General features: G+C 34.0%; 2 protein-coding genes across 4 annotated transcripts in view; one reads left to right on the top strand and one right to left on the bottom strand.

Annotated features, from left to right (window-relative positions):
- Nucleotides 1–7,161, bottom strand: part of LOC138693343 (DNA-binding protein RFXANK-like) — a 20,577-nt gene extending 13,416 nt beyond the window's left edge. The window contains exons 1-5 of the mRNA XM_069817254.1: nt 7,023–7,161; nt 4,014–4,336; nt 2,457–2,586; nt 1,561–1,784; nt 731–878 (exon numbers count right to left, since the gene is read on the bottom strand). Coding sequence (XP_069673355.1) covers nt 731–878; nt 1,561–1,784; nt 2,457–2,586; nt 4,014–4,334 — 823 coding nt within the window. The 5' untranslated portion in view covers nt 4,335–4,336; nt 7,023–7,161. The remainder of the gene's footprint in view (nt 1–730; nt 879–1,560; nt 1,785–2,456; nt 2,587–4,013; nt 4,337–7,022) is intronic.
- Nucleotides 7,141–16,528, top strand: LOC138693344 (ciliogenesis and planar polarity effector 2-like). 3 transcript variants are annotated; one of them, XM_069817256.1, is made up of 5 exons: nt 7,141–7,392; nt 11,611–11,876; nt 12,017–12,153; nt 14,496–14,717; nt 16,390–16,528. In XM_069817256.1, exons 1-4 carry the CDS (start codon nt 7,287–7,289, stop codon nt 14,713–14,715), a joined length of 729 nt encoding a protein of 242 aa, XP_069673357.1. In that variant the 5' UTR covers nt 7,141–7,286; the 3' UTR covers nt 14,716–14,717; nt 16,390–16,528. The 3 variants fall into 3 exon arrangements, with proteins under 3 accessions (XP_069673357.1, XP_069673356.1, XP_069673358.1); XM_069817255.1 differs by having other exon boundaries at nt 16,384–16,521; XM_069817257.1 differs by having other exon boundaries at nt 7,387–7,497; nt 16,384–16,521.

Raw genomic sequence — 16,528 nt, 5'->3', positions numbered from 1 at the left:
CCTCAGAGATTAGTTAAAAAGGGTTTTACTGTATTAGCTTATGATTAGCTACACTAACATAACACAAATCTGATCATGCATACTGCCTCCTTTCTGGGACTTATAAAGTATCTGTGCGACAAAACTTTTTTCTGAGACTGTACATGAAACTGAGTGTCATTGAGAGGAATCCACAGGGAGCCAGTAATATCATTAATACCAGTATCATATTCATTTAGTGCGACAAAAGCATTTAATGGGCCAAGAAGTGAAGTTCTAAGAAAAGAGGGTTGTACTACATTAACAAAGACTATCCATGTGAGGAATTTGCAGACAATCGGTATTGTCATTAGTGACCAATACCATTTTCAGTTACTGAGAAGGAAGTATATTTAACAAATTAATAAGTAAGCTTTCTTTAAGGGTACAAATATAAAGGATGATGAGTTTAGTGACAGGATATCGTAGTAAGAGTACCGGTATGGTGAACAGAGTCCTAAAGGAATATAACGTTTTTCCTCCCATAGGATCAATGCTTCTTTATTCGCGTTTCCAGATTTACAGGGGTTTGCTAGGAATCTAACCTCACAAATAGTAAGGACTTACTGTATTTTTCTCCAAAATACGATAGTTTTACTAAAAGAAATATAAGATTCATTTTTAAAAATGTCTGCAATAATCTTCACTTCATTATGCACCATCCATTTAGTAATGATTATCTTGAACTAACTAAGTTAAATTTTCGACCTACCCAATTTGCTTCCTCTTTTCACAGCTATACCAAAAGCTGTGTCATCATTAAGATTAACCATTGTGATGTCCGCCCCACGTAACAACAGTTCATTGGTGCAATGGGGGTGGTCTCCATGAGCTGCATACATGAGTGCAGTGTTGCCAACCTATGAAACAAATAATAATAATAATAATAATAAATAAACAAACATGAATGAAAAAGTAGGCCTAGATAAAAAAGAATAGCTCAAGTGACTATAAAACACAAGAAAAGGGCGATAAAGTTAGCTTTAATAACTGCAACACAAGACCAGGCACTAACCACAAAATATTTCATCTCACGCATTCTCAAGAAAGAAGTAGATAGAAAGTGTATATTATGTTAAGAATTTGCAGAAACAATGGACTCTGTGATGTCAGTATCTCCAAAATTGCCACCATATGAATATTTTGGTAGACAATGTTTTTAGTAATGTTTAGGCTTTTGTTGTGATTTTTTTTAAATAGTAATAAGATGCGGTAATTAGAATTTTAGCAATTGAATTTTTTAACACAATCTTTCTTTAATCTCCTTCAAAAAGATGGTGTATCTCGGCAACTTCAGCACATTGTCAGAGTGCTGTGATATGAGAAAGGTTAAAAATCGCTTGATATAAACATCAGATTCCATAATTATGTGGTCAGCAGAGCACAAGATCACTGACTGACGCAATACAAAAAAAAAAAAAAAACAATATTTAAGGAACACAGAACGTCCATGCAAAAAGATCTTTCCTAAGTATTTAAGCTTCTCTTAGCTTCTAATTCTGTTACTGCTCTATTAAGATTTCTGCAGTGTAAATATTTTACCTCATCTGAATGATTAACAGCTGCGCCTTCTGAAAGCAATAGCCTCACAACTTCATGGTGACCTCCTGCTGCAGCTAACAGTAATGGCGTCTCCCCTTCTGGTCCCTGCAAGTCGACGTTTGCTTTGTGTTGCAACAAAAGCTGAACCGTGGGAAGTTGGCCATATGCACTGGCCCACATCAGGGCACTCAAACCATTGCTGTCCTTTACGTCCACATCTTGTTCTGCACCAAATAAACAGAACTTACATCCTACATTAGGATTACCAACTTTCTCTCATTTCCTGGAGATCTTCCATATTTCACATAATTTTACTGCAATCTTCCATCTCGCTATTTTTCTGGATTTCTATGATACTTTTTTTTTGCACTAACAATAACAATTACTGGGCATCAATAATACTTATAATAAGTCTGGTACTATGAAAACTTAATTATAACTTATAACTCTAGGCTAATGGACATGATTTATCAGTTTTACAGTCTATCAATAAGATTATGAAAACCATTAACAGCTACAATAAAAAAGCTTTTAGGTTACATATAAGAGACCTGAATGTTTACTTAATCACAGACTTCTGTAAGACATTAAAATTTCTATTAATGAACGGTAATGAAGTTGAAGTGCATGCTCCTGCTTTCATAGAACAAAGAATGTAACAAGTGATTCACATGATATTAGAAAGTCATTTCGAAGTACAAACTACATAGTATGTGTAATCATTTTAACATTTTATGGCATAAAAGAAAGACAATAAATCCTATAATACCGCTAAGGTTCAATGGCATAATTTGCACGAGAACGTGATAAATTTTAAAAGTTTTACTTGGTTTTTCCCATAAATCCTTTTCCTGTCTTCTATAATAAATCTAAACCCCAATTTTTAATCTTCATACCCTGTTCTATGTCTAGATCTGTGATCTCTCCTTGTCCAGCACGATGATGGAAACTCACATCTGTCTGTTCAGGTGCTGCTGTTTCAGTGGGGATATTGCCACGCTGCAGGTTGGTCAACACCATGGTGGGCTACAACAACAATAAACTGTCCTTTATGTTGATCAATTGAATGGTGTAATGTAAGACTGAAATGCATCCTTTTCATTGTGATTCGACTAGAAGCAAGGACATCGTAATAGACCCTTGCAGCCTACGTAAAAGAAGACAATGGGGCAAGAAAATATTCGGCAGTTCTTAAATTAATTCAGTTTTTATAATTATTTCTCGCTCTCTCTCTTATTCTAAAATGGACTTAGTCTGTATGATATAAGCTGAGGCGACTTAGATGCGTTATGGCTGATTAATGGGCCTCCAAACCAAAAGATGGCTCATAATAATTCCAAAATCCTGCAATAAGTTATGCCTCTGTTCAGAAAAATTATATTCAGATCATCAAATACGAGGTGATATTGATAGGGTCTTACTCTAACATGGGAAAACTGGCTGTATCTCAAAACAAATTTGTATTTATTCAACATAATCACCTTTTAACTCTATTACACTTAGCATGAAGGTTATAAACCAATATTAAGCCTTCAAATATTATTTGTCTTGATATAATCCATCCATTTCACCAAAGCTGAAATCACCCTCGTTATAATTGGGATAATACCACATATTATTTTTATGTGAATTTATTCAAAATTAATAGGTACAGAATAGCTACATACTTTATACAGACATAATTTTTGTGTGTAATCCAAAAAACGAAAGTCTGTCTTCTTATTTGGGTGCACAGTAATAAATGATTTCATTTACTTATATCTAATGCTTTTCTTCTGAAGAAAAAAGTGGTAGAACTCTGTATAATATTTTATAGCAGATGGGGAGATGATTACTGTCCAATGCACGGGAATTTTGTCGTTTTTAACTTCCTTTTCGTCTAACTTAAGACTTTCAAGCCCTAAGTGGAGTTCAAAGAAAAATAATATTAAAAATATAATTAATAAATAATGAGAAATAATGTGCCATTTAGCACAGCACCAGTTTTTATCCATTAATTTCAAATCACAAAGAAATTACGCCTGAATGAAATTCTTAACGAAGACAATGAAGAAACACAAGAATAGTAACGAAAATAAATAGGTACCGTATAGCAATTTCTCTGGGAATAAAAATTGCACAACTTTTGGATCATAGATTTCCAAATCACAAACTTGCTAGAAAGTAGTCTTTATGGAGATCGAATGAAAAATGAAACATGACTGCAACAAGGGGGCTAAGGTCAGTACACATTAGAAGAAAGAAATAAATAAAATAAATAAATCAATTACCGATATTTCAGGCAATAGGCCTACATGATTGATTTAAATATTCATAGAATTTATTTATTATGAGCAAAGTAATGTCTTGCATATAACTTAAAAATAACTACTTGCATGGGAGGGGTAGCATAAATATTTTTACCGAAAATTATTTTTTAAATGAAATGTTGTTCGTTCACAATTGCAACTCACCCTATATGGCTGAAAGGCACTTCTCCTTGTGCCATCTTGCCAGGAACCAGGAGGCCATCGAATTCTTGTCATATCATGTAGTGACTGTGAAGAATTGTGATTCATTTGTAGGTCACTTGGTTTTATGTCCAAAATGCTACATCCTTCCTCATCTTCATCTTCTTCTTCATCGTCGTCCTCGTCATCTTCATCTTCTTCTTCCTCATCATCTTCATCCTCATCCTCATCATCTGCATTACTATTATTATTGTTGTGGTTGAATCCATCCATGCCTTTTCCTCTAGAAGTATCTTCTTTGTGAAGTTCAAAATCCATTTTCATATCTGGAAAATTAATTAAGTAATTAGCCTATTCTCGTTTTACTTTTGTCGATTTATAATTCTGAACTTCGAGAAATAGTAGACTATATTTATACCATTATAGGCCTACTGCTATACAAAATACATATTACTGAATCAGGCTAGTATAAAGGTTTCTTGTGTAGTGGGATATGGTTACACATAGATAAGTGTTTGAACTTCTCAAAATATAATTTAATTCGTTTTTTTCTTTGGCTCCTTAAACATTTTCTGAAATTATAAACATGTCACTTTTGCAATCTATCATACTGTTTCTTTTCTCTATGTACCAGAGAGATCTACCTACTTACGCAGATCCTCTTTATAGAGAAAGAGGATTTAAATATTTGGAAAAAACTATCGAAGTGTTGGATGGCCATCACAGAGCTTTATATCATGTCAAGGAATAGTCGAAGAAACCAACCCAATGTAAAAAAAGCCGATTATTATATTGAATACATTTACATAGTACACACAAATGTTTTGATGTTTTGGATAATAGTTCAATTCCATTAAATATATAAATTATATTATAGCATCTTAACGTATAATGCAGCTAATAATGGCAAGCCTAAATATAATTTATGTACGGTATTAGAACTTCCTCCATTAGCTGAGATCTGTGCTCAACAATAAAATTATTACTATGATGACAGATTTTTCAGATTTATTTTCGCTTCCACTTCATACTCAAGACATCTAGGGACCAGTATTAATATGGAACAATTCTTACTTTTTCTTTATTGCCTATTATTATGCATTGGTCATCATGCCATGTTTGCAGTTTTTCTTGGGAAAGAAAATGTGGTAGCTTCCTGTTGCTTTCTGCACACCATTCTCTCTTTCGCATCTTAGGAGATCCTAGAGGGCTTCAGCATGAAGGTAAAGAGAGCGGATTTGACTAATTATGCCCTCCGTATTTCATCGAAATTCATCACAAGGGTTAAATTTATCAGTTCTATCAGTGTTTTTCACGCAATCAGAGACCAGGAAATCCCTGTCACAGGGAAGTCAAATAGGGAGAGGATTATGACAAGGGAGCCCTTTATTACCTACCCTATTCAACATCTACGTGGAGGATTTAGTAAAGAACTGTTTTCAGAAAATGGTGAGGTGATTATTATGAGGAAAACTAATAAATTGCATAAGATTTGCTGCTGATGTGGTGTTATTAGCAGAAGAAGAGTTATACTAAGGGATATACTACTGGAACTAAATGACATCTGTGAGCAGTACGGAGGAAAATAAATTCAAACAAGACGAAGACCATAGTTATCGGAAGAAAACTAAAGAAGGTAAACGTGCGAATTTGAAATGAGCAGTAGAACATGTTGACAGCTTGAAATACTTGGTAGTAACTGAGTTGCTGCCAAGAAGTCAAAAGGAGGACAGCAATGGTAAAGGAAGATTTTAACCGAAAAAGGAACATCATCTGCGGACCTCTGGAAAAAGAATTAATGAAAAGATTAATGAAGTATGGCATTGTATGGATATTACGACAAAGTGAAGGAAAACGACTAGAAGCATTTAAAATCTGGGTATGGAGAGGAATGGAGCATGTGAACAAGAAACTAAGCTATACTAGAAGGAGTGGATGAAGAAAGAATAATTCTGAAACTGAATAGGAAGAGAAAAAGGAATTGGCTGGGACAATGGCTAAGAAGACACTGCCTACTAAAGAATGCACGGGAAGGAAAGATGAACGGAAGAAAAGTTCGGAGCAGAAGATAGCAAATGACAGACATTAAGATACATGGATAGTATGCGGAGACTAGAGGAAGGCAAAAAATAGGCAAGATTGGAGAATGCTGGGTTTGCACTGCTCCTCTTGGGCAGAACACTATGAATGAATGAATGTATTGTCAACAGAATCGGGATAAAGTTCAGATTATGTATGAAGAGTAGGGCCTATACACGTATTCTTTTTACATAATTTGTGATATCTACAGTATTTTAATTGCACATTCTAAACCTATAGAATATTTTTTAGTTCATACTTTAGGCTATTTAAGACATTAATATTTTATGAAGTATCTATCCAAGACCAACTAGTAGAACTCAATACAGTATTTCCCTTATTTTAAATATAGCGATACAAGTAGGTGTGAGCAGAATCCAAAAAGGATATCTGCCCTTGAAAAAGGGCTACCGAGCGGTGCCAGCACCTAAATTAATTGTAGATCAACAATATTTTATTTGTATTTTTTAAATTCGGATATTTTGCTCCAAAGACTGTAATTAGACACTGGTGTAATAAAAAAACACAGAAAGGTACCTGTGTATTGTACATAAAATTGTTTATTCAATGAAGCGAAAATATATCTTCCGTGCTAAATGCATTTTTTATTATTTTCTTCAAAATCGGTATTTTAACTCTTGCCTTTCTATTTGATGTTCTCAAATGAGTTCCAATTTTTTTTTTTTGGAAAGTATGGCAAACGCAAACCTAACATTGCTCATTATCAGTGCTATTAAATACAGAACTGTGGATCATGTGCAATATTTATTGTTGATCGCTGTTTTACGTGCAGTTCGAAAGGTTCAGAGTGCCTGAGAAAAATCACGTCTTTTAAACTTTCGTCGTCGTGATAGCAGGCCTACTGTGACCTCAGATACCCCTGCTTGTATAGTTTGGTGCATGAAATGGATAAAGTTTGACAATGTTACTTACTCTTTCCAAATTATTCCTAACAATATATACAATAAATTCGTAATAAATAGATCACCAATTTCTTTTCTTCAACATCTGAAACCATATGTTTATATAATTTCTACGCTATCGACCTAAACTGACTGTGAAACTGTGAATGTGAAGGTGTTATATCTCTCAACAGATGGCACAACAGTAGCAAATAATGTGTAATGACGTTTGAGCGTGTTGTTTTGTGTTTGTAAATAGGAATCTAATATTTATAATTATACATTTCTCGGAAACATGAATATCGGTAGTATTGTATCTCTGGACTGGCAAAGTTCAGCGGAAGGGGAAACTATATTGCAGCACTTTTATGATCCCCAAACAACTGGTAGAAAAGTTTTGGGTAAGACTTCTTGACAAGAAATAGGTTAAAAGGGTGACAGTGTTCACGTAAATTTCAAGAAGTGTGATCGTCTTAGATTTATGTGAAAGAAATTATCTATGAGGAGTAAGTTAAGAACTTTGTCGGATTATAGATAATCTATTGACAAGATTAGTGGGTTAGTTCAGGGGATTATTTAAGTGATATAAGGCCGAGGAATTGTATGACCTCGTATTTTAAAAATTACTACTTGCTTGTGGATTTGTGGTCCATTTGTAAACATAATTTCTTTGTTAATATTATTACCTGAGTCTGCTTCTTTTAGACTATTCATAACAGAGGGAGGTTAATGGGTCTGACATTTATGTGTGTTATTTTTAATGTAGGCCTAACTTCTTATCAAACTCTTCCCGACCTGACAGTGGGAACACATGTCATCCATCTATATCTCCTCATCAAGCAAGCCCTGGCTAACTTATCACTGACAGTGGCACTGCTTGTCACTAATTCATCTCCTCATTAAACCCCATCTAACTTTGTCACTGACAGTGGGACTAGCTAGTCTATATGAGTTAAACTAGCGCTGAGGTAATTGCCTTCGCTTATACACATTGCATATACGAATCTGTGACAGGTTAGGTTTAGTTAGTTTAGGCTTTTGTTATGCCTTGTTATCAATTACATCTCCACAAAAAATCTCTTATAAATTCAACGATTTTCACTTCCGAAATCACTGAAACTATCTAAACACTAGTTTCACCGCTATATGTCACTAAGAGTGAGGGAGGAGAAAGGAATAGAGAAAGAAACCAAATTTTTCCCGGTAAGAATGGAACAAGTGAACTTCACATGAATAATGTTTAAGAATGAATTGGATAGGAAATGCACATCCCTATATTTGTGGTATAATTTATTAAAATAGGTATTACGGATACATTTTACATGATAATAATTTAAAATATTATAGATATTACAAATATAAGAACTAATAAAATAAATCGATTAATATTTATATCACCATCTATATAATCATCTCTATATAAAATAACTAAAGAAGAAATAAAAAAAAACAAAACCTATATATAATAAAGATATTCAATGAAATAAAAAAGTCATGACAACAGATCCAGAATTAAAGCTGATGATATCCCATTCAATAAAATAAATTATATCATTAATAACAAAATAAAAACCCATAAAAAACAAAATAATTCTAAAAACAAATAAAAGAATAAATCTAATAAAACAAATTGATATATATATATATATCATAATCTAAGATAAATAAATTATATCGTCTGAAGATTGCTGCAAATAACAGTATTTGCTTCAAAGATAACACATACTGGTAATTCAGTTAAAGTGTTATCTGAAAAAAGTCACTGGATTATTATTAGCCTATTCTAACTATGGAAATGAAAGCTAAGTTATTTAGGCTACAAAAATAGGTAGATAATTATAAGCCTGTTGGCTTAATACTTTCATAAAATATGATGATGATGATGATTATGATAATAATAATAATAATAATAATAATAATAATGGTACATTCATTGTTTTATATTTAAAGCAAATGAAAAGTGCTAAATAGGCCTATTATTTAATCAGACATGAACTGTATGAAACTCGTAAGAAATATTATAAGCGTATAATATAAATTCCATATAATTTTTAGAACAAGTAGGCATAGGCCTATGATTTCAGTGTTTCTGTTGACCGACCATTGACAGGTCCCCCCCCCCCCCCCCACTAACATCACTGCTTGGACCTGCCAACTCTCAACACTTCACCAGATTGAAACTTACATACTATGTTATGTTAATAATATTCGACACTCATCTTCCATACAGTAGCTGCTGGAAGTGTTGCCTATATTGTGTGGTACCGTAATTCACATCACATCATTCACAGAACCTATTTCATTATTCACTAAATTTAGTAGGCCCTACTATAGGCCTATATTGTTTTTCTATACAAACAAGGCGGCCAGGAAATTTATGTCTTAAGGGGTTAGGTGCAGCTTATGGCAGTAAAATTTTGGAAATATTCAACATTTTTTTCCTCCATTAGCGTATCTTGTACTATAATGAAAATTGGCATGTGTAAAACACTATCCTTGTGCTATATGAAAAAATATTTTTACGATTTAAAAAATTATTTACATTTTTTTTTTTTTCAAAATTCAGTTCACTGTGCAGTGATGAAGCATTTCCCACATAACTCAAAAACTATCCAACATTCTGTGATGTAATTTTTCGTATGTATTTATGCATGTCATATCTACAATATGATGCAAGATCACTTCTCTATCTTTGATAGACTGTCTGATAAAAAATAAATTCATTTAGGCCTAAAAGAATGGTCAAGTATCAGTAACTTACTTTCTTCTAACACAAAAAAAAATAAAAAAAAAATTATTTATTAAGGAATGTAGTTGAAAAAGCATGATATTGTAAACGTGAGTTTCAGCAATAAAGTAAAAGAGAGAGAATGTGGAAAGGTTAACAAGTTTATGAATTATGAAGGAAACGCTTCATCACTGCACAGTGAACTGCCACCATTTTGAATTTGTAAAAAAAATATATAAATAATTTTTCATACATCTTGATTGATTTTTTTTTTAAATCGTAAAAATATTTTTTTCCTATAGCAGAAGGACAGTGTTTTACATATACCAATTTTCATTATTGTACAAGATACAGTAATGGAGGAAAAAAAATGTTGAATATTTCCAAAAATTTTACTGCTGTAAGATGTACCTAACTCCTTAAGTTTTCCCTTGCTGTGCCATACAATTTCTTTTTCTGTATGTAGGCTACATTTTCAAAATGTGTGTCACATTTACGCACAGAATATGTAACTATTGCAAAACAGAACACATCATAATAAACTGCACTTATATTTAGCTGACTCACTGCATGTCTTTACTGCAGACAGAGAGAGACAGCTTATATCAAGGGACTGGGATTCAGCAACCATTTAACTTGCAACTGGATCACACTGTCTTTGCGTACTGTATGTTCTGAGTGATGAATGCTCATACACAAAATGCATGATACTGGTCCAAAGAAAACCCTAGATTGATACGTGAAGCTAACAGTCCTGGTGCTTCAAAGTTAGTATGGTGTGGAATACTAGGTGATGGTTGTGAAATCATATTTCTTTGATGGAAATGTAAACCAACACACCTATGGGGAATTGCTGGACAGCACTGCAATGGAGTTCCTACATGATTTTCCACTGAAAGAACTGATAAAAATGTGGTTTCAACAAGATGTGGCCACGGCACATTATGCTCTAACAGTTCACCAGAAACTAAATGAGATGTTCGGTGTGCACTGGGTTGGAACGAGGTGGATCTCAGTCATGTCCTTCACGGTCACCAGACCTTACATCCCCTGATTTCTTTCTATGGGAGTTTGTGAAACAGCACGTTTTTCAGATAGATAACTTGAAACAAAGTATCACCCATGTTATCCAGCACATCCCACCTGTAATATTTTTAAGCTTGACAGAAGAATGTCAGGATCAAGTGAGGCACTGTGTTCAAGTAAATGGAACACATTTTGAACATTTGCGTTAATGAATACACTGTATACAATTGGATTTCCAATTAGAGTAATGTTTCCCATTTGTCAACAGACTTCTGTGTCACACAGTATAAATATGATGTTTTGAGTAATACTGACTGTAAGTTTAGTTTGGTTTTTAATATAAAATGTCGTTGGGAAAAGAATGTACCCATAAAATAATATTTCTAAATTTTTTAAATCTTTTTACATGACGTCCTTTTATCCACTCCTGTTATTATCGTTATTATCCTTATAGCTTTCTTTTGTAAAACAAAAATATGTTTATCTTCAAAAGAGTTGTTCCGAAATATGAATCCACATTTCATTTTAACGAAAGTATGCCATCCTAAGTGTGTTATATCGTCAATAGAAGATAGGGATTTAATGTATAATAGGCGGAGCTCAATTTAGGAGTGAGTTGCCAATTACTATCTGTTGCAGGGACATTATTACTGATACCATTTGCTTGCCACATTGCAACCTTATTATAAACTGTTTAGCCTATATTGAAAGCACTACTTTAGCAGTAGTACAAATTTAACATAATAAGTTATTATAATAATAGAGAAGTTTGTCCATAATTCCAATTTATGGGTAAATAGGTGGCATGTTTGTTTCTTTGTTTGTTGTATTTGTCTTCAGTCTGAAATATGAATTAATTTTTTAGGCATATTAGACAGACCCAGTCTACCATCAAGTATTGAAGAAGTTTCATATAAGTTATACATTACTGGAAGATCTGGTGTCGGTAAAACGGCAACAGTAGCACGTCTTTCTGGTGTGAAATGCCCAAGTACATATGTAGAGACTGCAGGAATAAGAAAGAGTAATATTTATTGGCCTGTTAAAATATGGGATAAAATAATCCTGTTTAAACTTCAATTCTGGGATGCTGGTGACAATAGTATCAAGAGGTACAGCCATATTTTACCAGTAAGTTAGTAACTTCTTTTGCTTTTTCTTCACAGAACTTGTATATGTTTCTTCAATTATAATTTTAGCTGAAAAATGAATTATTTTTCCTCATTGAAAAGATCAAAATTATTTTAGATGTGTGTGTTTATATTTTACAGGCCTGTAAAGAAAAATCTGATGCCATTGTCTACGTATTTTCGTTTTTGGACAACGGAAGTTTTGCTGAATTGCCTCAGCACATGAGCAGAATGTCACAGATGGGAGAAAATCCAGCGAACATTGTCATTGGGACAAGGTAATGTTACGTTAAGATGAATATAGTTAATTTTATATTAAGAATAGGCCTACTGTAAGATTTGTATGAATAAAGAGAAGATGACATTCAAGTCTTAGTCTTATTCGTATCTGTCATGAAGACTATCAGAGACTTATTGCATAAAAGATACTAGTGACAAGTGACAATTTACTAATATATTATATGGTTGACAAACGACAAGTCTTAGTAATTTCTGTTGCATAACACAATTTTATTAATTTGTCATGACTAGGATATTTTACAAGTGAAGGGCAGCCATATTGACATGTTCTGTTTTAGAATATTGTCAAAAGTGTAGTGTCATAATACTAAAATCAGTTTTAAATATTATTTAATTTTGCATTTATTTAATTAAGAAAGAAGAAAGAAATTGCAGTCTGTGATACACACAAAATATTCAATGTTTCATTGTTGTAAAAGTTTTGCGAAGTTATCTTTGCGTCATGTTTCTTGATAAAGTAAGAGAAGAAAACAATATACTACTATTTAGACAGTTTTGTTCCATTTTGACGAAGGAAGTGAAATCAAAATAAATAGAAACAACTCCACACGTGTGCTCAATCAATTGGTCTAGCACTACTGGTACCAATTGGAAATATACACGAGCGACAATTTCGCCGAACTTTAGGAAGAGAACTAAGTTATATGTATTTACATATTATCTTTCAAATGAATATTATTACTAATTTTTAATTTTTTTTTTAAATGCAAGGTTTGATTACTATTTAAATTAATCTTTTCTTGCTAAGGGGCCTATAGGTTAAATCGTGTTGCAGGACCTAAATAAGGCTTTGCAATAGCAAGCAATATCTTTTAATTTTTGACATGCAAAATCTTTCTTTAAACTGGAATTCTTGAAAATCAATATTTATTCTTGGCCTAACTTTTCTCTTCCATCTACAATAGGCCTATATATTATGAATTCTTCTTCACTCTCACATCTTGAAGATGAAGTCATATTACATTAAAAATATTTTTTTCTACACTTTCAAGAAAGTTTACCATGAACAAAGGATGGATAGAAAATGTGCCTGCGATTCTAACTATTTTATAAATGACAAATTTTTATTCAACAATTTGTTGGTAAAAGAAATGAAACTGTTAGTAATTACTAGTGCTTGTCGCTTGTCGTGACAAATTTACCAATACAGATTTATACAACGAAAATGACTGGTTTTTTTTAAATATTTACCAATTTATCGCTAGTAAAATAGTAATTTCAGCTTTATGCAACAGGCCCCAGGTGTTGCATGTTATTTATTTTTTTTCATATTCTACAGAGGAGAGACCCGAAGGTTTACACTGCAGCCTGAGGCTTATTGTGCTTACCACTTCTATTCTGTGAATGATTGGGTAGCCAAACAGCCATGCTCTTGTACAAGTACAGCACACTGCACTGTGAACTTAACATGGGCTATTGTATGGATGCTGATATGTGAATTAATGATGGCGAAATGAGTTCGAAGTCCAACGCCAAAAATTACCCAGCAATTCTGCTTCAATTAGTTGTGAGAAAACTCCAGAAAAAACCCCAACTAGGTAATTTGTCCCGACCAGGATTCGAACCCGGGCCTGCTCGTTTCACTGTCAGATGTGCTGACTGTTACTCCACAGAAGTGGACATTGTATGTTATAATGAAGCATTTGACGTAGATGTTCGAGATTGGTGCAATGTTTTTGGTGGTGGTTCATCTAAAATATTACCACTTCATAAGGGAAGAAAACATGTTATTGTGTGGTGTGTGTGTGTGCGTGCGCAATCTGAAAGAGATCTAGAAAGAGGTATGTGTAGTTTGGAAGCTAGAATTCCACCATCCACAAAAATAGTCCACTTCTTTATACCTTCCTGAGGAAAATACCCATGTATTTATATTGTCAGTATCATTATATACCTGCCTATTGTTGTATTTAGCTCATTAAATTGCCTCATTTATTTGCAATCTTCTGCTAAGTGCTACGCATGGTAGTCATTCATGAACATCACACTTAAAATCCATCAGAATCATCAGCCCTAAAATTTGATGTTTAATAAGCATCTGTGAATTTTATCGTTGAATGCATGTAATGTTATCAATAAACTAGAGGCTGGGTGTGACAGCGTCATTTGAACTTCAGATTTTGTAACTCTATACATTTTTATACAGGCCACCTCGAAGGCCAAAGAAACTCAGCTTAATATTCAAAATTGTGAGTCTCTGTTACTTGTAAGTTGGTAAGATCGATAATAGTAATGCAACAACAGCTTAAGTCTGTGTCGTTAATCTGCAGTTTTACTATTTCATTTTTAATTCGTCACTAATTGTAAGTTTAATGTGCAAAAGGTACAACTTGACAAACAAGTTGGATGTGTCGAGTGCAGACATCAAGGAGTTCGAATTGAAGTGGCAGGTCCCAGTTCTCAAGATCGACAACACGTGGTCAGGCAACAGGAGTGCAAGTGACAGTGAGGTGCATGAGGTGGCACCACTGCTCAATGTCATCTGTGAACGACTTTGGATACGGGATCAGGAGTACCTCCTAAAACAGGGCCTAGCAAGATAGAGGTAAGGTCAGAATGGTGGAATCTTTGCTATTAGCACAATGTTATCTGACCATTCATGTCCTGCTTGGGCTGATTACTTGTTTGGGTTTTTTTGGGGTGTTCCCGAACTGTGACAGGACATACTCAACTCTTCAAACTACCATCCCATTATCACTGATTTTATTCATGTTATAAAACTGAACAATTTGTACAGTGTTGTTGAACAAACAAACAAAAAATAATAGTCTGTCCTTTCGTTCACATGAAATATCCGAATTTTAATTGGATATTTGTGTTAAAAGTGATATTTGGGTCATTTTTGGTGGTCCAGTGGTTACCATGTTTGCCATTCAGTCTGATGTTTATGGGTTCAAATGTGATGGGTTTTTAAGTGTGATAATAATCCTGCACATGGCTTTCACTGAAGAGCTTGAAAAATGATGTTTTAGAATGTGGAACGTAGAATTACTTGTTCCTGAATGAAAGGACTTCAGGCAAAATTTACGAACCTATCTCTCTCTCCCCCCCCTCTCTCTCTCTCTCTCAAGTCAGTACTTAAGAAGTAGCACAATTGGTCTTTATGAGTTGTCCAAGTGCAATTGGATTTCCCACTCTTCACCCACAATCCATATACAGTAGTCATTCATGATGGTTGCCATTAGTTTTGAGGTTTGCAGATTCAAACCCAGCTGTGGGTGTTGGATTTTTAAGACCCATAAGAATCTTTAGTAAGTAGAAATGAGGGGACTGTGTCATAGATTTACGACACATAGGAACTGGCCATCCTACCTCATTATCTCCTGATTTAGTTTCCTCATGAGTGATCCCTTATTGCCGTCACTTGTGAGGTTCAATCATATCTTCGGACAGTTGACTAAACAACAACAAAATAACTTTGTCCCTGAACGAGAAGTCTCCAGGTTAAATTTACCGAGCATTGTCATTTATTCGTTCATTTTTAGATCTTTATTGACTCTGATATTAAGAAAAAATTACATTACAACCTTTATTTGAGCATGAATGCACTCTGGATAGTATATTTTTTTAGTAGGTTATTTTACGATGCTGTATCAACATCTCAGGTTATTTAACATCTGAATGAGATGAAGGTGATAATGCCGGTGAAATGAGTCCGGGGTCCAGCACCGAAAGTTACCCAGCATTTGCTCAAATTGGATTGAGGAAAAACCCCGGAAAAAACATTAACCAGGCAACTTTCCCCAACCGGGATTCGAACCCGGGCCACCTGGTTTCGCGGCCAGATGCGCTAACCATTACTCCACAGGTGAAGACCTGAGTAGTATATAATATCTTAATGATGTGAAGTATATTTAAAGCTGTGGCCAGGTGTGCCTAATAAAAAAAAGCCATTTGCTTGCAAGAGCGAGGATCAAAAATTTAATTTATTTTCAGTGGCAACATATTGCATACTAGCATAAGTATTATGCAAATAACGATTGTATGGGTCATTATCGCACTGGAGAGTGTTTTCTAGATAACAGTCATATTGATAGGAATCTCTGTACATCCCGCCTCCTATTCCACTTCCTACTTCCTCTTTAGTTTTATTAAGTGCAAAATGGTGGCAAAAACAAAACAGTATCTCATTTAATGAGCTGACAATAAAAAAATGACATGTTAGCAGATGTGTTGTATTTCTTGACGGGTTAAGGTTAAAAAAATCTTAGCTGCAGATGCTGAGAAATTCCAGTCTCCAGCCAAGTGATGATGTGTTGGAGGAAGCAGCAGTGACTGATAAAGCAGGAAGTGAGGGAACCCCCCCTCCGTTAGCTTCAGATAACTTAAAAAGTCTTATCTCTTGACTCAGAGGAA

The sequence above is a fragment of the Periplaneta americana genome, chromosome 17 (genome assembly GCF_040183065.1).
Source record: "Periplaneta americana isolate PAMFEO1 chromosome 17, P.americana_PAMFEO1_priV1, whole genome shotgun sequence".
NCBI classification, from domain to species: Eukaryota; Metazoa; Arthropoda; class Insecta; order Blattodea; family Blattidae; genus Periplaneta; species Periplaneta americana.
Note: the sequence above shows the minus strand (reverse complement) of the source record. Positions and strands in the feature narration are given on the sequence as shown.